Source organism: Oncorhynchus kisutch, linkage group LG6, assembly GCF_002021735.2.
Source record: "Oncorhynchus kisutch isolate 150728-3 linkage group LG6, Okis_V2, whole genome shotgun sequence".
Lineage (NCBI taxonomy): Eukaryota > Metazoa > Chordata > Actinopteri > Salmoniformes > Salmonidae > Oncorhynchus > Oncorhynchus kisutch.
The window spans coordinates 59,638,462-59,663,760 of NC_034179.2; the positions used below are offsets into that span (position 1 = coordinate 59,638,462).

At 41.7% G+C, this 25,299-nt stretch overlaps 1 protein-coding gene across 1 annotated transcript in view; it reads left to right on the forward strand.

Moving 5' to 3' along the window:
- xpo6 (exportin 6) overlaps nucleotides 1-25,299 on the forward strand; it is a 67,777-nt gene that overhangs the window by 3,179 nt on the left and 39,299 nt on the right. Inside the window, 4 exon segments of the mRNA XM_031827028.1 lie at nucleotides 460-550; nucleotides 1,416-1,528; nucleotides 10,817-11,014; nucleotides 19,478-19,637. Coding sequence (XP_031682888.1) covers nucleotides 460-550; nucleotides 1,416-1,528; nucleotides 10,817-11,014; nucleotides 19,478-19,637 — 562 coding nt within the window.

The following is a 25,299-nucleotide window of genomic DNA, read 5'->3' on the forward strand; positions in this document are numbered from 1 at the left end:
AGCCCCTAGATTGTCTCTCTGGCCCACTCACATTCAATGAGCGTCGGTGAGAGCCGCATTCCCCGAGTAGGCAACAACATCGGGATTTATTCTCTGATCTCAAACTAAATCGTGTAGTGCATTCCCGGCTTAATGAAACTGTCGTCAGTGTGCAGCTAACAGGGTAGTTTCCTCCACTGTCCCTGTCCCCATACCGGGCTCCAACTAGTGATCCTCTGATCGCAAACACTCAAACCCCCTTGACAACGTACCAACCAATTGAGCTAAAGAAAACGATCCAATTCGCTAGCTCCATTGGCACAATTGTAAGCTAGCTGTGGAGTGAGTTTAGGTCACATTCTTAACTCTGATAAACTAACCATTTTTTTCTTAAAGCTCTCTACCTATCGCTCATATTTTCCAATTCCTATTCCCCGCCTTTCTATCATTCCTCGCTCCCTTCCTCCTTTGATCTGGCAGGCATCAGAGGAGAGCTCACTGCGCGCTCTGGAGAGTCTCATGACAGAGTTCTTCCACAGCTGTACAACCAATGAGCGCAAGAGAGAGATTGGTGAGTGTGGCACTGGTGGTAGTCCCGTGCCAAATTTGATATGGGTGCAGGAACAAAAAAACAAAAAAAAGTATTGTTGTGCAACCATCTGAGCAAGTCTGGCCACCCTTATGAAAGTTAGCATTATAGTAGGATGGACCAGAGCCATGTACTGTGGTGCACTTGATATGTGATTTTAAAATTGTAATGGGTGCTGCTATGTTGGTTCAAAGTTCCATGATAATTGCATTCATTCAACTCTATTGTCATGGAACATTTGGTGGCGAAATGGTGGCCAATTTGCAGAACTTTTTATATTTATTTGCTATGAATTTGCTATAGAGTGCGGATGCATTTTTAATTACAGATATATCCTCATATTTGTAAAATAATTCAGTGCTGAGGCAAAAGGCTCGTAGTGAGGACGAAGGGCTACTACTCTGAACTGTGTTTGGTGAGCTTTCTGGCGCCCAGAGCTGCTGAGGCATCATCCAAGTGGGTGCTGCACATTGTGAAAGAGGAGAGGTCCAGTAGCTACACAACAGACTGGTTCCCAGAGTAGTCCTGCACTAGACTCATCAACTGTCGCCCTGACCATCTTCCTCTGATCATGTCATGAACTGTTTCTCTCCATCATTAAAACATGCATGCACTCAGGTCAACCAATAGAGGCCAAGTCTAACTAGCTAAGCTTCTCATGATGATGTATTGCTTGTTTGTTTTTTTGCATTTTAAGCTCTTTGACATTCTTATGAAAAGCACTATAGAAATGTTATTATATTTGTGGAAAGTTGTCATAATTACCTTTTTTATGTAAGCAATGACTTGAAATGACTCCAAAAAATGTTTTTATCATGTGCTTCCTTTATTTCTGCCCTTTCTGCAGAAGAGCTGCTGAATAACTTTGCTCAGCAGATGGGAGCTTGGCGCCACTGCTTGTACTTCCTCTCCAACACTCGCAACGAGTATGTGATGATGTACAGTCTCACAGTATTTGAGGTAAGTTAATTTGGTGAATGTTATGAATAGTCGAAATCAAATCAAATGTTATTGGTCACATACACATGGTTAGCAGATGTTAATGCGGGTGTAGCGAATTGCTTATGCTTCTAGTTCCGACAGTGCAGTAATATCTACCAAGTAATATCTAGCAATTTCACAACTAGCTAATACACCGAAATGTAATGGGTTGTAATAAGAATATGTACATATAAATATATGGATGAGTGAAGGCCGAGCGCCATAGGCAAGATGCAATAGATGGTATGAAATACAGTAAATACATATGAGATGAGTAATGTAAGATATGTAGACATTATTAAAGGGGATTTTTTAATGACTTGTGATCCATTTATTAAAGTGGCCAATGATTTTGAGTCTGTATATGTAGGCAGCAGCCTCTCTGTGTTAGTGATGGCAGTTTAATAGAGATAGAAGCTGTTTTTCAATCAGTCCCAGCTTTGATGCACCTGTACTGACCTCACCTTTTGGATGCTAACGGGGTGATCAGGTAGTGGCTCGGGTGGTTGTTGTCCTTGATGATCATTTTGGTCTTCCTGTGACATTGGGTGGTGTAGGTGTCCTGGAGGGCAGGTAGTTTTCCCCTGTGATGCGTTGTGCAGACCTCACAACGCATCACCGTGTCCAAGAGTAATAAGAGCACAACATTACATAGCAATGGTTATTTTAATGGGGCTGCTTTCTGTTGATAAATAAACAATTTCAGTACTTAATGCAGATGGCACACATTGACATTTTCAGAACATGAGATCTCGTGTTAAAGAAATCTCTTTGCTCGGAGATACAGGACTTTAAACTATAGTTTATTTGATACTAAACTAACATTGGCTAACCTGTTGATAGTTCAATTGGTAAAGCTGTATTTAAGGCTAAGCTTGTTGTGACATGGTAGTGGTGTGAAGCTTGATTAGATCAGTGGAAGGGTGACATGCTTTGTTTCTATGGGTTTTTGCCGCAATGGGCTACACTTTTTCAGGGTAGTAGTTTCCTGGGTGATGATTGTAGCATCATAATTAGAATTTTGTACGTTGGTTTTGAATTTGTATTCTGTTTGTTGGAACTTGTACTGTGTATGTTTTCAACATCACTTTGCTTGATGATCATAAGGGTCTCATGTTTCCATGGAAATGGGTCTCTCCAAGAGGTTCTTGGATTCATGTCCTTTGTGTAGGCTCATTGGTGTTTGTTCCCTCGTGAAAAGAAACTTACTCTAGTCTGTATTTTTATATGTGCATCAGTGCATGGCTGACTTCCTAACGTCGTTGAGTGAACTTACCTGGTAAAACAATTTTCTTAGTTTAACCTGTTATGGCTGCATCCCTTTGTTCTCAATTTCCACCTGAAGACATACCCAAATCTAACTGCCTGTAGCTCAGCCCCAGAGGCAAGGATATGCATATTCTTGGTATCATTTGAATGGAAACATTCTGAAGTTTGTGGAAATGTTAATTGCATGTAGGAGAATATAACACAGTAGATCTGGTGGAAGAAAAGAGAAAGAGCATGACGCCTCCATGCTTTGAACGAGAGAACGACGCCTCCATGCTTTGCCCTTTTGGCCCTGAGGCACAGTCATGCCTGCAGTAATGAACTGTGGCATATGAATACCACTGGGGGCACAGGTAGAGCGGGCAGCTTGGCACCGGGGGCTCCCAGTCGGGGTCGCTATCACTGTGAAAGAAAACATGAAAAAAATATTTGTATTGTATGAGCCTTTTATCATCACATAAAATAAACAGATATGTATTGTATAGAGCAGAGGGAACAGTCACTAAGGTGAAGTGCTGTTCCATTCAACTCCGGCCATTGTTGTGTGTGTGTGTGTATATGTATATGTGTGTGTGTGTGTGTGTATATATGTGTGTGTATATATGTATATAATATATATATATGTGTGTGTGTATATATGTGTATGTATATAATATATATATGTATGTGTATATATATATTATATATATATATATATATATATATATATATACACACACACACACACATATATACACATACACACATATATATGTATGTGTGTATATATATGTATATTTGTGTGTGTGTGTATATATGTATGTGTGTATATATGTATATTTATGTATACACATTTCATTGCAAAAAAACACCAAGATTCCTCAAACAAAAAATCTGTCTCACTTTCACTTTAGGGTTTGACATCGCTTTACCTGATTTATTCGCCATGATATCTTCAATGAAATCGTTGAAACTACAACTTTCCGAAATACAGCTGCGCGTAAAAAGCCTTACAGCAACTCCTCTGATCGTCAAGGCGAGAATGGAGTTCCCTGCGCATGCGATTACAAACAAGGAATTGTGGTCCAACCCCAAACCATTACATACTGGCGTTTACCTCAGCTCATTGGCTATCTACCCAGCTAGATTTCAAGAAGATCAGTGGTCATTGGGCAGAAATATAGTCAATCAATGAAGCTTCCCTAAAATTATTGGTGCGTTAGGTAGTCATTTATAGTCTTCAAATCAGCTCACTTCGGTCAATACTCCCTGCAAAAAAAACAATAAAATTTTATTTGTCACATACACATGGTTAGCAGATGTTAATGCGAGTGTAGTGAAATGCCTGTGCTTCTAGTTCCGACAATGCAGTAATAACCAACAAGTAATCTAGCTAACAATTCCAAAACTACTACCTTATAGACACAAGTGTAAGGGGATAAGAATATATACATAAAGATATATGAGTGAGTGATGGTACAGAGCGGCATAGGCAAGATACAGTAGATGGTATTGATTGCAGTATATGCATATGAGATGAGTATGTAAACAAAGTGGCATAGTTAAAGTGGCTAGTGATACATGTATTACATAAAGATGCAGTAGATGATATAGAGTACAGTATATACATATAAGATGAATAATGTAGGGTATGTAAACATTATATTAGGTAGCATTGTTTAAAGTGGCTAGTGATATATTTTACATTTCCCATCAATTCCCATTATTAAAGTGGCTGGAGTTGAGTCAGTGTCAGTGTGTTGGCAGCAGCCACTCAATGTTAGTGGTGGCTGTTTAACAGTCTGATGGCCTTGAGATAGAAGCTGTTTTTCAGTCTCTCGGTCCCAGCTTTGATGCACCTGTACTGACCTCGCCTTCTGGATGATAGCGGGGTGAACAGGCAGTGGCTCGGGTGGTTGTTGTCTGGTTGTCTCGTTGTTTATGGCCTTCCTGTGACATCGGGTGGTGTAGGTGTCCTGGAGGGCAGGTAGTTTGCCCCCGGTGATGCGTTGTGCAGACCTCACTACCCTCTGGAGAGCCTTACGGTTGTGGGCGGAGCAGTTGCCGTACCAGGCGGTGATACAGCCCGACAGGATGCTCTCGATTGTGCATCTGTAGAAGTTTGAGTGCTTTTGGTGACAAGCCGAATTTCTTCAGCCTCCTGAGGTTGAAGAGGCGCTGCTGCGCCTTCTTCACGATGCTGTCTGTGTGGGTGGACCAATTCAGTTAGTCTGTGATGTGTACGCCGAGGAACTTAAAACTTACTACCCTCTCCACTACTGTCCCATCAATGTGGATAGGGGGGTGTTCCCTCTGCTGTTTCCTGAAGTCCACAATCATCTCCTTAGTTTTGTTGACAATGAGTGTGAGGTTATTTTCCTGACACCACACTCCGAGGGCCCTCACCTCCTCCTTGTAGGCCGTCTCGTCGTTGTTGGTAATCAAGCCTACCACTGTTGTGTCGTCCGCAAACTTGATGATTGAGTTGGAGGCGTGCGTTGCCACGCAGTCGTGGGTGAACAGGGAGTACAGGAGAGGGCTCAGAACGCACCCTTGTGGGGCCCCAGTGTTGAGGATCAGCGGGGTGGAAATGTTGTTGCCTACCCTCACCACCTGGGGGCGGCCCGTCAGGAAGTCCAGTACCCAGTTGCACAGGGCAGGGTCTCGAGCTTGATGACGAGCTTGGAGGGTACTATGGTGTTGAATGCCGAGCTGTAGTCGATGAACAGCATTCTCACATAGGTATTCCTCTTGTCCAGATGGGTTAGGGCAGTGTGCAGTGTGGTTGAGATTGCATCGTCTGTGGACCTATTTGAGCGGTAAGCAAATTGGAGTGGGTCTAGGGTGTCAGGTTGGGTGGAGGTGATATGGTCCTTGACTAGTCTCTCAAAGCACTTCATGATGACTGAATTGAGTGCTAGTCGTTTAGTAGTCGTTTAGCTCAGTTACCGTAGCTTTCTTGGGAACAGGAACAATGGTGGCCCTCTTGAAGCATGTGGGAACAACAGACTGGTATAGGGATTGATTGAATATGTCCGTAAACACACCAGCCAGCTGGTCTGCGCATGCTCTGAGGGCGCGGCTGGGGATGCCGTCTGGGCCTGCAGCCTTGCGAGGGTTGACACGTTTAAATGTTTTCCTCACGTCGGCTGCAGTGAAGGAGAGTCCGCATGTTTTAGTTGCGGGCTGTGTCAGTGGCACTGTATTGTCCTCAAAGCGGGCAAAAAAGTTATTTAGTCTGCCTGGGAGCAAGACATCCTGGTCCGCGACTGGGCTGGTTTTCTTTTTGTAATCCGTGATTGACTGTAGACCCTGCCACATACCTCTTGTGTCTGAGCCGTTGAATTGAGATTCTACTTTGTCTCTATACTGACGCTTAGCTTGTTTGATTACCTTGCGGAGGGAATAGTTACACTGTTTGTATTCGGTCATGTTTCCAGTCACCTTGCCCTGATTAAAAGCAGTGGTTCGCGCTTTAAGTTTCACGCGAATGCTACCATCAATCCACGGTTTCTGGTTTGGGAATGTTTTAACCGTTGCTATGGGAACGACATCTTCAACGCACGTTCTAATGAACTCGCACACCGAATCAGCGTATTCGTCAATGTTGTCGTCTGACGCAATACGGAACATATCCCAGTCCACGTGATGGAAGCAGTCTTGGAGTGTGGAATCAGATTGGTCGGACCAGCGTTGAACAGACTTCAGCGCGGGAGCTTCTTGTTTTAGTTTCTGTCTGTAGGCAGGGATCAACAAAATGGAGTCGTGGTCAGCTTTTCCGAAAGGAGGGCGGGGCAGGGCCTTATATGCATCGCGGAAGTTGGAATAGCAATGATCCAAGGTTTTTTCCAGCCCTGGTTGCGCAATCGATATGCTGATAAAATTTAGGGAGTCCTGTTTTCAGATAAGCCGGATATATGGATTCCAGTTTGCAAAGAGTCAAATAAAGTTCGTTCAGAGCCATCGATGTGTCTGCTTGGGGGGAATATATACGGCTGTGATTATAATCGAAGAGAATTCCCTTGGTAGATAATGCGGTCTACATTTCATTGTTAGGAATTCTAAATCAGGTGAACAGAAGGACTTGAGTACCTGTATGTTGTCATGATCACACAACGTCACGTTAACCATAAAGCATACTCCCCCGCCCCTCTTCTTACCAGAAAGATGTTTGTTTCTGTCGGCGCGATGCGTGGAGAAACCAGCTGGCTGCACCGTCTCCGATAGAGTCTCTCCAGTGAGCCATGTTTCCGTGAAGCAAAGAACTTTACAGTCTCTGATGTCCCCCTGGAATGCTACCCATGCTCGGATTTCATCAACCTTGTTGTCAAGAGACTGGACATTTGCGAGGAGAATGCTAGGGAGTGGTGCACGATGTGCCCGTCTCCGGAGTCTGACCAGAAGACCGCTTCGTTTTCCCCTTTTTCGAAGTCGTTTTTTGGGGTCGCCGGCTGGGATCCATTCCGTTGTCCTGGGTGAAAGGCAGAACGCAGGATCCGCTTTGCGAAAGTCATATTCTTGGTCGTACTGATGGTGAGTTGACGCTGCTCTTATGTTCAGTAGTTATTCTCGACTGTATGTAATGAAACCTAAGATGACCTGGGGTACCAATGTAAGAAATAACACGTAAAAAAGCAAACTGCATAGTTTCCTAGGAACGCGAAGCGAGGCGGCCATCTCTGTCGTTTGGCTGTGTTGCAAACATCCAGAGGAATGCACTGAAACCCACCATGACTAGATAAAAAATTGTTTACAGGGTGGAATCAGGTCGAATGCTCTGTAAAAAAATTGGTAGAGATGGAATTCACGGCACAAACATTTTACACAATGTTTCGATTTAGACTATAAAAATGGATTTTATCAAAGAAAACTGTACTTCATTTGATCACTGGGACCCTCAGGAAGAGAAATAAGAGCAAGATATCAGAATGTAAGTCATAATTTTACCTTCAGATGTGAATGTGTAAAAACTGTCATGGCGGAAAATGTTTCTGTTGTTGATTGCTCTTCTCAAACAAAAGCATGGGATTTGTTCTCTGTAATAGCTATTTTAAATTGGAAAACGTAGTTTGATTACCAAGATTCTAATCTTTTGAAGGGTGTAAGACACTTGCATTTTCAAGAATGTTTAATGTTACAAAGTTGTATTTTTAGTTGTCACTGAAATTTCCCCTGATGTTGGTCCCTGTACAGGGATCGCAGCCGGTAACAGGTTTAAACAATTTACAAATATATATTTTTCAGTTTAAACGATCATAAAATTAATAAAATTCCATGTGAATTCACAATGCAGCTGCCAGCAACGGTTTGGGTCTTATGGTGCGTTCCTTTCAGATGGTTAAGCATTGCACCTGTACTAACATTACCCCAATTCCACCTCGCAAAGTTTGCATTTCCTTCTCGTTTAACTTCTTATAGTATTGCCTTACAGGACTTCGCTGCAGTCGCCTTTTTTCCAACTGTTAACAACAAGGACGAAGTGGTGGTGAGCCGACTTCAAAATAATTGATTCCTCCCAGGTCGACTCCCATTTCTAAGTGTCAAGATTCAATTCCGCTATGAACAGACTCCCAAGATTCTGTATTTTTGGACAGAGGAGACTGTTTAGTTGCCGTGCTTTCGAGAACACAAACATTCACATCTTTCACAGCTAGCTAGCACTAGCAAGGGATGGAGAGAGATGGGCACAGTATAGGCAGGTTGTCTGCCTAGTGGCCGGTCTGAATCGTGCACTAGGTCTATCGACAATCAAGCTGTATCTCGCAATTACTTAGCTTGCAATGTTTTCAACTTCAGTAAAGCAGGGCCCATCAATGAATAGGCTAGGATATTGAGATGAGCGAGATGCAACACTGCTCTCACACAGTCACACAAAGTATCTGCGTGTGTGCATGGGTTCACTTCACGCTCTTCACAGTATCACTAAATTGATCACTAACAGTTTGAAGCTGAGCCATTTGCTCGTTCTCTGCTGCGCAGTACAGTCATATCGGACTAAGATCATAACATGGTGTCAGAATTGCTTCAACCTTGTCAAATGTAAGACCGAAGAGATTATTTAAAGGAAAATAATGTTCCTTGAGTTTAGACTGACGAAAAGTAGCCAACTGCTCTCTCTCGTCATTGAGTAGAGCACCCCAATCGGAGCCATTGCTATGGTTACTCACCGACTCAGCTGCCATGAGCAGAATGCATGCAGAGTGAGGAGTCTGCGAGTGAGAGGAGCAGCTAATGGATTTACTAACAGAAGAAGTTATTTCTGGTTTCGGGCAGGGCCGGGTTTTAAATTTAGCATAAGCAATCAGGTCTGGGTAGATTGGGTTAGGGTCTGAATGTCGCGGGCATGGGTAGGGCTTAAAATGCGTGCCTGTGCAGGGCTCTACATGGTAGCCAGGACACAAGAACAGCGGCGAAGTGCAGCCTTGCGCTCCACTCTTGGAAATTGACCCACTATGCTGTTTACTTTCTGCATGTACGTGATATCGCAGAGTATGACTTTAGATGACACAGCTTTCCCCAGGCCTTTTTATATCCTATCGTCTAGTTAGGCTGTAACACAGAAAATAATATGTTTAGTGTTAACTGCACTGTGATTTTAAATTTTGTTAATGTTAAGGATCCCAAATTAGTTTTAACATTCAAACATTCACACCTCTTATAAAAATTGTATATTTAAAATATTAAAATATTATATTATAGGGGCTAGGCTCGAGAAACGGACTGCCGGATCATTTTCTTATTAGATGAAACAAAAATTGAGGGCTCTCCACACTTGAAGACAATTTCCATCACTAATGCTTCATGAACTTTGATGATAGCCTTTTAATGAACTATTTTGGGGATTGGGATGAGTCTGCATCTTGTGGTCAGCCCTGGGGCCTGTGGCAATATATCTTGAAAATAAGCTGTTTTTGTTCATGATTTCGGAAAGTGTGCCGCCGTCAATATTAAACATGCCATAACACAGGATTTTCTCTTAAAACATTCTTATGACCTGTTCAGTGTTTTCTGAAACTGTGTTATGGGTACCTCTTTGGGTTCTAGGAGAGAGCATCTGTCATGTAAGGTTATGTAGGCCTTTGCAATTGTTTCTGTAGCCTACAGTATATTGTTAAAGGGATACTTTTGGTTTTTGGCCATGAGGCCCTTTATCTACTTCCCCAGAGTCTGATGAACTCATTGACACCATTTTTTAAAAATAAAGTTAAATGTAGTTTCATGAGCCAATGCTGACTCTGGGGAAGTAGATAAAGGACCTCATTGCCAAAATCCAAAAGTATCCCTGTAATATTTTTTTCCTCACTGTGATTTTATAATTATGAACGTCACTAAAAGCCCAAAGATATAAGCTGTCCTCCATAACGGTTCATAAGTGTTAAGCTTCATAGCATGTGTCATAACTTGCCAAATATATATATTATGACAATATCATTTGTGTATGTGACTTTGGGTGTCTTGAAAAGCACTTAAAATGAAAGTATTATTATAATGCAATAAGTGCATATATTCATGCATTGTGACATTGCGGTATTCTTATAACGGCTGCATAATAGCGTCAAGAGTACTTCCATGGCACATGTAAGAACTGTCAGAAAACGTGTTGGACAGATCATAATGTTGGAACATTTTAGGATTTTATGATCGTGTTACGATGCAGAACAGTAATTAATGGCTAACCCCACCCCAGGCTTCTCACAATGTACACCTTTTCCAAAAAGTTTTAAAATTATCTGTTAAAATGAGAATTTCCCTCAACCCATAGTAATTTTATAACCCTCGTTATTGTTAACACATTGATATTAGACATGTACCCAACCTAGTGGTGTGTTGCTGATGACTGGAATGAATATGCAATATGCAATAGCAAGAGAAGACACCCTACACTTTGAGTCTCAGCTATCACATTATAGGCCTAATTATGGTTATGATCATGATAAGTTAGTGTTTGGCTAGTTCAAATAAAGTTACGCAAAGTGGTTGTCATAACACCTGAAAATCTACCCATTGTTGCCTTTTCAGAACCTGGTCAATAAGATGTGGCTGGGAGTAGCCTCGCAGGACAAAATGGAGATCCGTAGCTGCCTGCCCAAGCTGTTGCTGGCCCAGTACAAAGCTATGCCCTTCTTCATACGCAACAAACTCTGTAAAGTCATAGTGGATATTGGTCGCCAGGACTGGCCCATGTTCTACCATGATTTCTTCACCAACACCCTTCAGGTGAGCCCTGCTAAAATTGTGTTAAATATGTTATGTTTGCTTTGCACATATACCAAACGGTAATGTTTTATTTGATTAGTGCCGCACAAATGGTTCATAGAGGTTCAACTAACTCGCCACTAGCCCTAAACCTATGTTGGCGCATGTTGACTCCAATGCTTTCCACAGTTGTCAAGTTGGCTGGATGTTCTTTGGGTGGTGGACTATTCTTGATAAACTGAGTGTGAAAAACCCAGCAGCATCGCAGTTCTTTACACAAATCGGTGCACCTTGCACCTACTACCATACCCTGTTCAAAGGCACTTAACTTTTGTCTTGACCATTCACCCTCTGAATGGCACACATACACAATCCATGTCTCAAGGCTTAAAATACCTTCTTCCTGTCTCCTCCCCTTCACCTACACTGACACGAAGTAGATTTAACAAGTGACATCAATTATGGATCATAGCTTTCACCTGGATTCACCTGGTCAGTCTGTCAAGGAAAGACCAGGTGTTCTTAAAGTTTTGTACTCTGTGTATCCGTTTGGGCCTCATACGGTCAATTTGCAGTGTACAAATGTTTTATGTTCCGGCCCCCCGACCATCTGCTCAAGAAAAGAAACGCCCCATGGCTGAATGTAATTGTGACCACTGGAATAGGGGGAACTCTTGGTCACAATTAACAACTTAATACTTTATTTATCTAAATATTAAAATCACGATGTTTAGGCTGTCAATGGCCTTCATCAGAATGTTTCATATCAACACGTATACTCAGGCTGACTGGCTCTTGTTCAGGTAAATGAGAAATATGTGCACTCAGGCTATCCGGAAGGCCAAAGTTAGTTACTTTAAGGAGCAGTTCTCTCTCTGTGGGTCTAACCCCAAGAAGTTCTGGAAAACGGGTTAAAGACCTGGAGAATAAACCCTCCTCCTCACAGCTGCCCATGTCCCTTAATGTTGATGATGTGGTTGTTACTGACAAGAAGCACATGGCTGAGCTCTTTAATCACTACTTCATTAAGTCAGGATTCCTATTTGACTCAGCCATGCCTCCTTGCCTGTCCAACATTTCCTCATCTCCCACCCCTTCTAATGCGACAAGCCCCGATGCTCCTCCCTCTTTTTCCCCCGCTACAAAGTTTCTCCTTGGTCACTGAATCCGAGGTACTTGACCCAAATAAAACATCTGGGTCAGATGGTTTAGTCTCTTTAAGTTTGCTGCCTTGATCATCGCCAAGCCTATCCCTGACCTTTTTTTAACCTGCCGCTCCTTTCTGGGGTTCCCATTGCTTGGAAGGCAGCCACGGTTCGTCCTTTATTTAAAGGGGGAGATCAAGCTGATCCTAACTGTTATAGGCCTATTTCTATTTTGCTCTGTTTATCAAAAGTGTTGAAAAACTTGTCAATAATCAACTAACTGGCTTTCTGGATGTCTATAGTTTTCACTATGGTATGCAATCTGGTTTCTGCTCAGGTTATGGATGTGTCACTGCAACCTTAAAGGTCCTCAATGATGTTGCCATTGATTCTAAGCAATGTTGTGCTGTTCTTTTTATTGACTTGGCCAAAGCTTTGATACGGTAGACCATTCCATTCTTGTGTTGGTGTGTCTGAGGGGTCTTTGGCCTGGTTTGCTAACTACCTCTCTCAAGAGTGCAGTGTATACAGTCAGAACATCTGCTCTCAGCCACTGCCTGTCACCAGGGGAGTACCCCAAGGCTCAATCCTAGGCCCCACACTATTCTCAATTTACATCAACAACATAGCTCAAGCAGTAGGAAGCTCTCTCATCCATTTATATGCAGATGATAGTCGTATACTCAACTGGCCCCTCCCCGGATTTTGTGTTAAACGCTCTACAACAAAGCTTTCTTAGTGTCCAACACGCTTTCTCTGCCCTTAACCTTGTTCTGAACACCTCCAAAACAAAGGTAATGTGGTTTGGTAAGAAGAATGCCCCTCGCCCCACTGGTGTGATTACTACCTCGTGAGGGTTTAGACCTTGAGGTAGTCACTTCATACAAGTACTAGGGAGTATGGCTGGACGGTATACTGTCCTTCTCTCAGCACATATCAAAGCTGCAGGCTAAAGTTCGATCTAGACTTGGTTTCCTCTATCGTAATAGTTTGGCAGGTGGGGTGAAAGAGCTAACTCACATTCTGTTAAAGGTCCCCAAAGCACACATTCCTGGGTCACTCGTCTTTTTATTTCACTGCAGCTAGCGACTGGAACGAGCTGCAACAAACACTTACACTGGACAGTTTTATCTCAATCTCTTCAAAGACTCAATCGTGGACACACTTACTGACAGTTGTGGCTCCTTTGCGTGATGTATTGTGATCTACCTTCTTTCCTTTTGTGATGCTGTCTGTACCCAACAATATTTGTACCTTGTTTTGTGCTGCTTCCATGTTGGTCTGCTGCCATGTGTTGCTACCATGCTGTGTTGTCGTCTTAGGTCTCTCTTTATGTAGTGTTGTCTCGTCGTGATGTGTGCTTTGCCTTTTGGTAGACCGTCATTATAAATAAGAATTTGACAAGAATTTGACATCTCTCAACTGTTTTAGCATCTGCAAATTGTGTACTTGGCTGCAATCCACGATTTCATTAATTTGCTTGACAGGCTAAAAATTCATTTCTGGTAAACATTTAATTACCTTATTGCAATAGTTTTTGAATAAAATGGTCTAAAAATAAATCAATTTCTCAAGCAAGAATTTTGCTAGGACTGTCTGGGCGTAGTCTGAGTGAGCAGGGGAAAACTGAAAACTAGCTCTTATTGGCAGAGAAGTTCAGAATAGGGCTGTTGCAGTGACCGCATTACCGCCACACCAGCGATCACGAGTCATAAAGGCAGTCAAATTCCACGTAATCACGGTAATTAGGCTTCTCCAAGCTCTGATGCTGATGGTCATTAGCAGCCTACCAAACTTGCTAACTGCACTCAGCACTCTATTGTCCATTTAAACACCCTGGGATCAATGCAAATGCAATTGAAAATCTAATCAAAAACTTCATGAGAGCTCATGTTGCGCAACATTTCTATAACCTATGCAATTGCGGGAGAAAAACAGAGTGATGGCCTCTATTAAAAATAGGAGGACCCCATCAGCTTTCTATAGGCTAGGCCTACTATATTTTTTCATCAACTTTCCTAATATTAAACACTCTGCTTGTCTTTACAACAGGAGTATAGCCTACCTGCCTGGCATGAAAATGAACCACGGGAAAAGCGTTCTCCATTCGCTATTTAAGTGCATACACGACATGTATTTTTTTCCCCCGCTGCCCCTGATTCGAGACAGGTGCATGATAATGGTCCATTCTAAATCCCCAAAACATTCTCACATATGTTATTTTGTATATTTAAAGACTAGATTAAATCAAGAATAGTCTAATGGGTGACGATATTACCACTTGTGAATGATGCCCAGCATAAGGTAAGAAACTGTTTGTTTTTTGCTTTTTTGAATCATAGGCGCACACCTGATTTAGCCTAGCCCATAGGCCTATATGTTTTGATAAGGTTTGTATCACAACTAAAGTGGACAAATTAAGCACATGAATCTGCTTTACAAGTGGTGTAGAGCCTAACTGAAATACATAAGCAGTGCGTGAGTTTCAAGTTTGGGGAAGATAAGTTTCACCATAAAAATGCACCTTTTATAATAAAATTGTTCCTTTATAATAAAAGCATTACATGCATAGTCACATTTGCAGTCACTTTTGATAATGGTGTTTTCCCGCTAATGGAACATTTGCGCTTATAGCCTACTGCCATGTGTGCATTGCTGTTCTTATAATGTGAAGAAATAGCCTAATAGTTTAGCAATGTTAAAAAGCAATGCTAAAAGTTCTGATCTGTTGAGTCAGTCACATTGCGTAAAAAAGTTGTTTTGTATTAATTTGGGATCCATCGTCCGAGTCTGTTTGGAATATTTATTTCTTGCACAGAATAGAATAGGTTGACTATTGTACTATGTAGGATAGTAGATTGACGTAGGCTAGTGCATTTGCTGTTCGTTGGCTGACAAAGTAAATGTGGACAGTTCTTCCTATATCTTCAATATGCACCTCGGATAAGAACGCACGCAGTTGCGGCGCCGATGTTTGTCTTCACTTGTATCCAGTTGTGTAATTACTTATGTAAAAAATAATTTTCTGGGGAATTCTATACTTCACAAAAAAAATGACTACTTTTACTTCACTACATTCCTAAAGAATATAATGTACTTTTTACTCCATACGGTTTCCCTGACACCCAAAAGTACTAGTTACATTTTTATGCTTAGCAGGACAGGATAATGGACCAATTCACGCACTTATCAAGAGAATATGTGGTTATCCCTAGTGCCTCTGATCTGGTGGACTCACTAAACACAAATGCTTAATTGTTGGAGTGTGCCCCTGGATATCTGTACATTTTTAAAACGAGAAAATGGCGCCTTCCGCGTTGCTTAATATATGGAATTTGATACTTTTGATACGCAAAGTATATTTTAGAAATGACATTTACTTTTGATACTTAAGTATATTTAGAACCAAATACTTTTACTTTTTCCCCCATTTTTTTTTTACCCCGTTTTCTCCCAAATTTTGTGTTATCCAATTGCTAGTTAGTCTTCTCTCATCGCTGCAACTCCCGTACGGACTCGTGAGAGGCGAAGGTCGAGAGCCGTGCGTCCTCTGAAACACAACCCAACTACGCTGCTTCTTGACACAATGCCCACTTAACCCAGAAGCCAGCCAGACTGATGGTGTGTACAGCCTGTGCAAAAAATCTAAGCAGAGCTCATGCCTTTCAAGCAACTTTTTAAAAATCTAAATGTATAGCCCAACATTTGTAGTACTAAAGTTACATTAATAACTCTTAAATTAAGCATATAGGAAGACCTATTTATTTAACTGCTTAACACAGAATAGCAGCATGTGCACTCAATCGTTTGGAGAAAATATCCTTTCTATTTTATTCAGCTTTGTTCAAATATATTCTTCATACTATACAATAATGCCACGGAATTCTAAACAAATCTTTTCTGCTAAATAAACTAATGTAGCCCAAAGCCATTTGGCATAGCCACATCAGCACCTAATATAAGGACAACTCAGAGTATGCTATTCATTTCTTCCGAAAAATACTACATTTTCTTCATATCATGCTTCTTTAGACCTGTCTAAAATAATGGATTTATTGTGAAGGTGTTGGCTATATTACATGGATTTATTAGAATTTTTAAAATGTAGACGTTCCAAAAGTCTGCATCAGGGGCTTGTAGGCTGTGTGGAAGCCAGGCGATGCAAAATGTTTATTCATGAACGGTCAATTAACGTGAGACCGACAGTTATTTGCTTGACAATCACCGGCTGACGGAATTTCATGACCACGACAGCCCTAGTTCAGAACGCTTTTTGTTATTGGTCTATTAACTAATTCAGGTGACGTCACCAGGCAAGCCGACACTCCACCCATGCAAAGCCTGCTGATTTAGAAGGTCCTGTGAAGATTGTATTTTCAACCAGCAACTGTCAGGAAATATAATTATTATCTATTTTTCACACTTTTACAGTGTTAGTTTCATCAACTGTTGTACAATATCTAAAACACAGGGAAAAACTGAATTTTTGACTGCTCCGGGCCTTAAACATTTGCATTGGCCATTGGAAGTCTTTATTACGGGTTATCATCCCCATGTCATCATCCAGTCCTATACAAACACTATGTACAGTTGCAGTACAGTGCTGAGAAAGTTTGTGAACCCTTTAGCGTTTTCTGTATTTCTGCAGACTGGAATATGTTCCGGGATTCTTCCTATGGCATTGAGGAGTACTCCACATCAGTCATTGGCTATATCAATAAGTGCATTGATGATGTTGTTCCCACAGTGACTGTACGTTCATACCCCAACCAGAAACCATGAATTACAGGCAACATCCGCACTGAGCTAAATGCTAGAGCTGCCGCTTTCAAGGAGCGGGACTCTAACCCGGAAGCTTATAAGAAATCCTGCTATGCCCTCCTGCGAACCATCAAACAGGCAAGGTGCCATTACCGGACTACAATCGAACTGTACTACACCGGCACCGGCGCTCGTCGGATGTGGCAGGGCTTGCAAACCATTAGACTACAAAGGGCACAGCCGAGAGCTGCCCAGTGACACGAGCCTACCAAACAAGCTAAACTACTTCTATGCTCGCTTCAAGGCAAATAACACTAAAGCATGCATGAGCACACTAGCTGTTCTGGAAGACTCTGTGGTTACGCTCCTCAGCCGATGTGACGCTCTCCGCAGCCAATGTAAGACCTTTAAACAGGTCAACATTCACAAGGCCGCTGGGCCAGACGGATTACCAGGACGTATTGCGAGCATGCGCTGACCAATTGGCAAGTGTCTTCACTGACATTTTCAATCTCTCCCTGTCCGAATCTGTAATACCAACATGTTTTAAGCAGATCACCATCGTCCCTGTGCCCAAAAACACTAAAATACCCTGCATAACCCGTAGCACTCACATCTGTAGCCATGAAGTGCTTTGAAAGGCTGGTCATGGCTCACATCAACACCATTATCCCAGAAACCCTAGACCCACTCCAATTTGCATACCGCTCTAACAGATCCACAGATGATGCAATCTCTATTGCATTCCACACTGCCCTTTCCCACCTAGACAAAAGGAACATCTTTGTGAGAATGCTATTCATTGGCTACAGCTCAGCGTTCAACACCATAGTGCCCTCAAAGCTCATCACTAAGATAAGTACCCGGGGACTAAACACCTCCCTCTGCAACTGGATCTTGGACTTCCTGGCTGCCTCCAGGTGGTAAGGGTAGTTAACTACACATCCGCCACGTGGATCCTCAACACGGGGGCCCCTCAGGGGTGCGTGCTCAGTCCCCTCCTGTACTGCCTGTTCACTCATGACTGCACGGCTCCAACACCACCATTAGGTTTGCAGATGACACAACAGTGGTAGGCCTGTTCACCGACAACAACGAGACAGCCTATAGGGAGGTCAGAGACCTGGCCGTGTGGTGCCAGGACAACAACTTCTCCCTCAACATGATCGAGACAAAGGAGATTGTGGACTACAGGAAAAAGAGGACAGAGCACACCCCATTCTCATCAACATAGCTGCAGTGGAACAGGTTGAGAGCTTCAAGTTCCTTGGTGTCCACATCACCAACAAACTGACATGGTCCAAGCACACCAAGAAAGTTGTGAAGAGGGCACGACAAAACCTATTCCCCTCAGGAGACTGAAAAAGATTTGGCATGGGTCCTCAGATCCTCAAACACTTCTACAGCAGCACCGTCGAGAGCATGGTTGCATCACTACCTGGTGAGGCAACTGCTCAGCCTCCAACCACAAGGCACTACAGAGGGTAGTGTGTACGGCCCAGTACATCACCAGGGCCAAGCTTCCTGTCATCCAGGACCTCTATACCAGGCGATGTCAGAGGAAGGCCCTACAAATTGTCAGAGTCCAGCCACCCTAGTCATAGACTGTTCTCTCAGCAAGCGGTACCGGAGCGCCAAGTCTAGGTCCAAGAGGTTTCTAAACAGCTTCTACCCACAAGCCATAAGACTCCTGAACATCTATTCATCCACAGGTACACCAGCTATTGACTCAAAATATTTCAATTAGCCTATTCTAAAGCCATGACATCATTTTCTGGAATTTTTAAAGCTGTTTAAAGGCGCAGTCAACTAAGTGTATGTAAACTTCTGACCCACTGGAGTTGTGATACAGTGAAAATTATAAGTGAAATAATCTGTCTGTAAACAGTTGTTGGAAAAATTACTTGTCATGCCTAAAGTAGATGTCTAAACCGACTTGTGTATGGTATATTGCTTTTCAATAAGTATATTTATTGGGTGTTTTAGCAAATGCATGCTAACATAAGTACAATTTAGACATACTAACAGTAACAATAAATTAACATACACAAGGTACAGTATTGAGGTATGCCAATTAAAAAATTCCAAGTTAGTCACAATCAGATTGATGTACATTTAATGTACATTTAGTTGCTTATAGTTTTTGTTCAAAAGTGAGGCCACCACTTCTTTGTCTCTGGACAGGTGCACTGATTGGTTTGATTCAAATAATGTTGGTGTGTGTGTGTGCGCGTTTTGTTTTTGCTGTGATCGTGTGTATAATTTGTAGTTCTACTACTTTAGGATTATTTTTGAACCTTTTATTTAACTAGGCAAGTTGGCAAAACAATTATTATTTACAATGACGGCCAAACCCTAATGACGCTGGGCCAATTGTGCTCAGGCCTATGGGACTCCAAATCCCGAACGATTGTGGTACGGCCTGGAAGCAAATCACGGCCTGTAGTGACCCCTCTAGCACTGAGATGCAGTGCCTTAAACCGCTGTGCCACTCGGGAGCCCAATAGAAAAGGCTACAGAATGCACTTTTGCTGTGATATCACAAATGGATGTGTGTGTTGTGTGTGTGTTACTGCAGCTGATCCAGTCTCCTACCATGGCCTCTCTGGGACTGGTTTTGCTCAAGACCACATCAGAGGAGCTGGCGTGCCCCCGGGAGGATTTGAGCGTGGCACGGAAAGACGAACTGCGCAAACTGTTGCTGGAGCAGGTCCCCACAGTGCTGGGATTACTGACAGGTGAGCAACTTCGCCCATTCATTACATTGGGAAGTTGGGAGGTGAAACGCTGGCCCATTACCCAAGCGGAGCGGTTCGCAGTGTTCATGCACGTTGGCACTGCTTGGATGGCAAAAGTTGAGAAATTCAACTAAGCTGCACTTAAGTTATTCAGCCAAAATTGAGTAGGAGGTGCCATGGCTAAAGCAGTCTGGCTTGCTCTGTAAAACTTGCGCAGCACACAGATTTTTTTTTGGGGGGGGGTGCATTATGGCCACAAAGGGGATCCCGCCATGAAATAATCAAGTGCTTGTCAAATTGTGAAAGAGACTATTGGAGTGTGTATTGCCTGCGCAAAAAACAGCAGAGCTCGTGCCTTTCAAGCAACTTAAAAAAAAAATCATGAGTCTCGTCATGCAGCCTGACAATGTATTAAAAATCTAAACATATAGCCCAACATTTGTACAACTAAAGTTACATTAATAACTCAAAATTAAGCATATAGGAGTACCTATTTCTTTGTTAACTGCTCTACATATTTTTATTTTTTTATTTTACCTTTATTTAACCAGGCAAGTCAGTTAAGAACACATTCTTATTTTCAATGACGGCCTGGGTTAACTGCCTGTTCAGGGGCAGAACGACAGATTTTGTACCTTGTCAGCTCGGGGGTTTGAACTCACAACCTTCCGGTTACTAGTCCCACGCTCTAACCACTAGGCTACCCTGCCGCCCCATATAATAGCCACATGTGCGCACTCCCTCAAATCGTTGGGAGAAAATATTTATATTTTATTCAGCTTTGTTCAGTTGTATTTTTCATACTATAAAATTATTTAACATAATGCCATGGAATTATAAGGAAATGTTGTCTGCTAAATAAACAAATGTAGCCCACAGCAATTTGGCATAGCCACATCAGCACCTAACATAAGGACAACTGAGTATGCTATTAATTTATTCTGAAAAAGACTACATTTTCTTCATATCATGCTTCTTTAGACCTGTCTAAAATAAAGAATGGATTTATTGGGAAGGTGTGGGATATATTACATGGCTTTATTAGACTTTTTAAAATGTTGATGTTCCAAAAGTCTGCATCAGGTGCTTGTAGACTGTGTGGAAGCCAGGAGGTGCTCAATGATTGTTAATTAACGGTCAATTACCGTGAGACCGACAGTTATTTGCTTGACAATCACGGGCAGACAATTTCGTGACCGCCACAGCCCTAGTGCTGACTGAACACATTTGTCCAAGAGGAAGATGAGTTCTTGCTGGCTATCATTAACAAGTGTTGACACCTCAGTCAGTTCCCATGGCATTTAGAACTTCTTTTTTTCTTCAGAGTGCAGAGCATTTCAAATGCTCCTTGCTTGATGTGATGCGTGCCAGTACAGAATCCTTTGGTTCTATCAATAGCATGCTTCCAGTTACAGTGCCTTCAGAAGCTATTCACATACCTTTTTCCACATTTTGTTACAGCCTGAATTTAAAATAGAATAAATGTAGATTTAAAAAAATTGTCACTGGCACAATAGCCCATTTACGATTTTTTTTTTTGTAAACACAATACCCGATCATGTCAAAGTGGGATTATGTTTTTTTTTTTTTTTTTTACATTCATTAAAAATTAAAAGCTTAAATGTCTTCAGTCTAATTATTCAACACCTTTTGTTATGGCAAGCCTAAATAAGTTCACGAGTAAAAATATTTAACAAGTCACATAAGTTAAACAGATTCAATCACAAAGGCCAGGGAGGTTTTCCAATGCCTCGCAAAGTAGGGCACCTATTGGTAGATGGGTAAAAAAAAAAAAACAAGCAGACATTGAATATCCCTTTGAGCATGGTGAAGTTATTTATTATACTTTGGATGGTGTATAAATACACCCAGTCACTACAAAGATATATATATATATATAACTCAGTTGCTGGAGAGGAAGGAAACCACTAATGGATTTCACCATAAGAGCAATGGTGACTTTATGCAGAGTTATGCAGAGTTTTTCAGAATAAAAATGAAACGGAATGGAGCTAAGCACAGACTAAATCTTAGTAGAAAACCTGGTTGTCTGCTTTTCACCAGACACTGAGAGATGAATTCACCTTTCATTAGGATAATAACTTAAAACACAAGGCCAAATCTACACTGGTGTTGCTTACCAAAAAGACTGAAAGTTCCTGAGTGGCCGAGTTACAGTTTTGAATTAAATCTGCTTGAACAGCTATGGCAAGACCTGAAAATGGTTGTCCAGCAATGATCAACAACCAATTTAACAGATCTTGAAGAATTATAAAAATAATAATGGGCAAATGTTGCACAATCCAGGTGTGGAAAGCTCTTAGACTTATCCAGAAAGACTCACAGCTGTAAACACTGCTAAAGGTGATTCTAACATTGACCCAGGAAGTTGAACATTTATCTACTCAAGATATATTAGTGTTTTTATTTTATTTTATTTTTTTCTCACAAATGTATTTTGTGTAGATTGTTGACATGAAATGGTAAGGCATAGTTGGTTGTGGGGAAGTTGAAGCTCATCTACTGCATTTCTACACAATAAAACAAAACCAAAAACCTCTAATGCTATTTGGAGAACAGCAAAAACAAACAAATGACCCCAGACATTTGTTATCAGCACAATATAAAATGTAAAGTTCGGTGGAAAGGCATGCAACGTCAACCAGTACTAAAACTGATCATAAATTGACTCTTACTTCTGGAACGGTAAAACGTCAAATGCTGACATCCGTAGCAATTTTTTTCACCATAAAATTGCGCCTTTATAATAAAGATTACATGCATCTAAAATCGCATTTGCAGACTAATGTAATAGGCTACGATTCCTAATTTGAGTATATTGCATAGCCATAATTTAGGCTAATAATTTAAGTAAATCACTGCAAGACACAGTTCTGAACAATGACTTCCTTAGGGCGTAGGGACAGAGTAGGCCTAATCAGAGACCTTTCTTTTCCTTTCATAGCATGGGAAAAATGTGGCATTTTATAAACCCGAACCAAACGGATCGCTCCTACAGTGTTACATGGCTATGGCTTGCTATATAAAACAGGCAGACAGGCATCGAGGCATTGTTACTGTTTGATTGAACATTCAAATGGGCAAAACGAGGAACCTAAGTGAATTTATTAAATGCAACCATCTAGGGCTGCAAAAAGGGGGAGACGCACATTTTACAATGAATCCATCTTACCTGGAGGAGGAAATTATTGTCCGAAATTATTGTCCCAATCTACGATTGTATTTAGAAATACTGCATAGTCCTATTTAACTGCTTTTCACTTGCCGCTGCATCTCAACAATCAGCTATTTGGTAGGCTATTTGCCGGGTGCAGTGCCCAAATTGCGAGCTTAAAACAATCCACAGCTAATTTTTTTAATGTGGCCAAGTCATGCTCTCTGGGTAAGTATTTAGAATGATTTATTAATGTATAGGCACGAGTAGTTATAACTAATTTTGGAAAATTCCATTTCAAATGCCGACATCATATTTAAAGCAATCCGTGCACTGCCTAAACGGCTGACTGGCAAAGCAAACTCTGGAATGGTCTCTGCTCTCCTTTTAAGCATTCTAGTACAGTTAAATAGTTAACACACACATGGACGCAGCTATCTAAGGCACTGCATCTCAATGCAAGAGGCGTCTCTACATTCCCTGGTTCGAGTTCAGGCTGTATCACATCCAGCCGTGATTGGGAGTCCCATAGGGCGGCGCACAAATTGGCCCAGCGTCCCCCGGGTTTGGCCAGGTTAGGCCGCCATTGTAAATAAGAATTAGTTCTTAACTGACTTGCCTGGTTAAATAAAGGTTACACACATACTACACTGACCAAAAAGTAATTTTGTTGACATTTACATGTGTCCCCATTACCAGTAAAACATAATCAAAACCTATTTCTTTCACTTACTTGCTCTGCTGTTTCGTGGTTCATTTGTTCAGTCGTTTCATTCTCTATCAGGATTTCTATGGAACGCCGTTTGGGTCTTTGCGTGTCAAAAAAAGATGCACATCTAATAACACTATTTGACGTGTCAAACTTGTTGACCAATCAGGACCTGAAATGACTGCACGTCACATAATAAATTAATGCGTTCATAAAAATTGTACGTAGTAATTACTGTCACTCATATTTCATATGTCACAACGATTCATCGATACGTATGCTATAATGCTCGTAAAGGTGTCTGGCGCACCTACAGTGCTGGTCATAAAAAAAAGCTAGCTAGCTCATGGATGCAAACAATGTTCTTCCCCAAAAAACATAGCAAAACAATAATCTGTTTCAGTAGCTTTTGTTAGCTAGCTAACTATATAGCTAGGTGTCATCTAAAATAACCCTGATTTATAAGACCGTTCTATTTTGATTAATGGTGGTCGGACTCATCTATGTGAAGCTAGCCACAGTAAGAAGTAGCCACAATAGTGGACTTTGCGGTTAGCCTTCAAAATAAAAGTATGTCATTGACGGTAATACAAATAGTAGAATTATGCCATCATTGAATATATCCTGCTAAACAAGGTTGGAATGTTATATAAAATCAACAAAAGACTTTGTTAATTAGTTGCATTTGAGGCATGTTACCCCATTTCATTGATCCCCAATCCTTAGGTAAAGCTGTACAGTGCGATATTAATGTCAATAGACTGACTGGGGAGGTGATGTCACAGTCCCCCGATAAGAGCTACAACGCTAATATTTTCATATTGTCACCGAGTAGACTGAAACCCCATTTCATTGCTTCATATTCCAACCTTGTTTAAAATGATCAAGACTTAATATGGCATGATTCCACCAATTGTAACCTTCTGCATTTACTTTCAAAGAGGTACTTTTATTTTGAAGGTAAACCGCAAATTCCACTATTGTGCCTAATCCTTATTGTGGCGAGCTTCACAACACATCGCCCGGTCAGGAATTTTTAGCTAATATCGGCCGATTCTGATATATCGTGCATCCCGAATATAAACTCGTTAAAAGGAACTTCCCTTTTTCAGGCCCCTGTCTTTCAAAGATAATTAGTAGAAATTCAAATAATAACTTAACAGATCTTCATCGTAAAGGGTTTAACCACTTTCCCATGCTTGTTCAATGAACCATAAACAATTAATGAACATGAACCTGTGGATTGGTCGTTAAGACGCTTACAGAAGGTAGACAAGGTCACAGTTAAGAAAACTTAGTAGAAAGGCATCTTCAGTGTCCTGACTCTGAAAAACATCAAAAGAAAGATGCCCAGTGTCCCTGCTCATCTGTGTGAATGCTGCTTTGGAGGCATGAGGACTGCAGACTTGGCCAGGGCAATAAATTGCATTGTCCGTACTGTGAGATGCCCAAGACAGCGCTACAGGGAGACAAGACGGACAGCTGATCGTCTTCGCAGTGGCAGACCATGTGTAACAATACCTGCACCGGATCAGTACATCCGAACATCACACCTGACAGGTACAGGATGGCAACAACAACTGCCCGAGTTACACCAGGAACACACAATCCCTCCATCAGTGCTCGGACTGTCCGCAATAGGCTGAGAGAGGCTGGGCTGAGGACTTGTAGGCCTGTTGTGCCTATGGGCACAAACCCACCGTCGCTGGACCAGACAGGACTGGCAAAAAGTGCTCACCGGGGGTGATGGTCGGATTTCCATTTATCGTCGAAGGAAT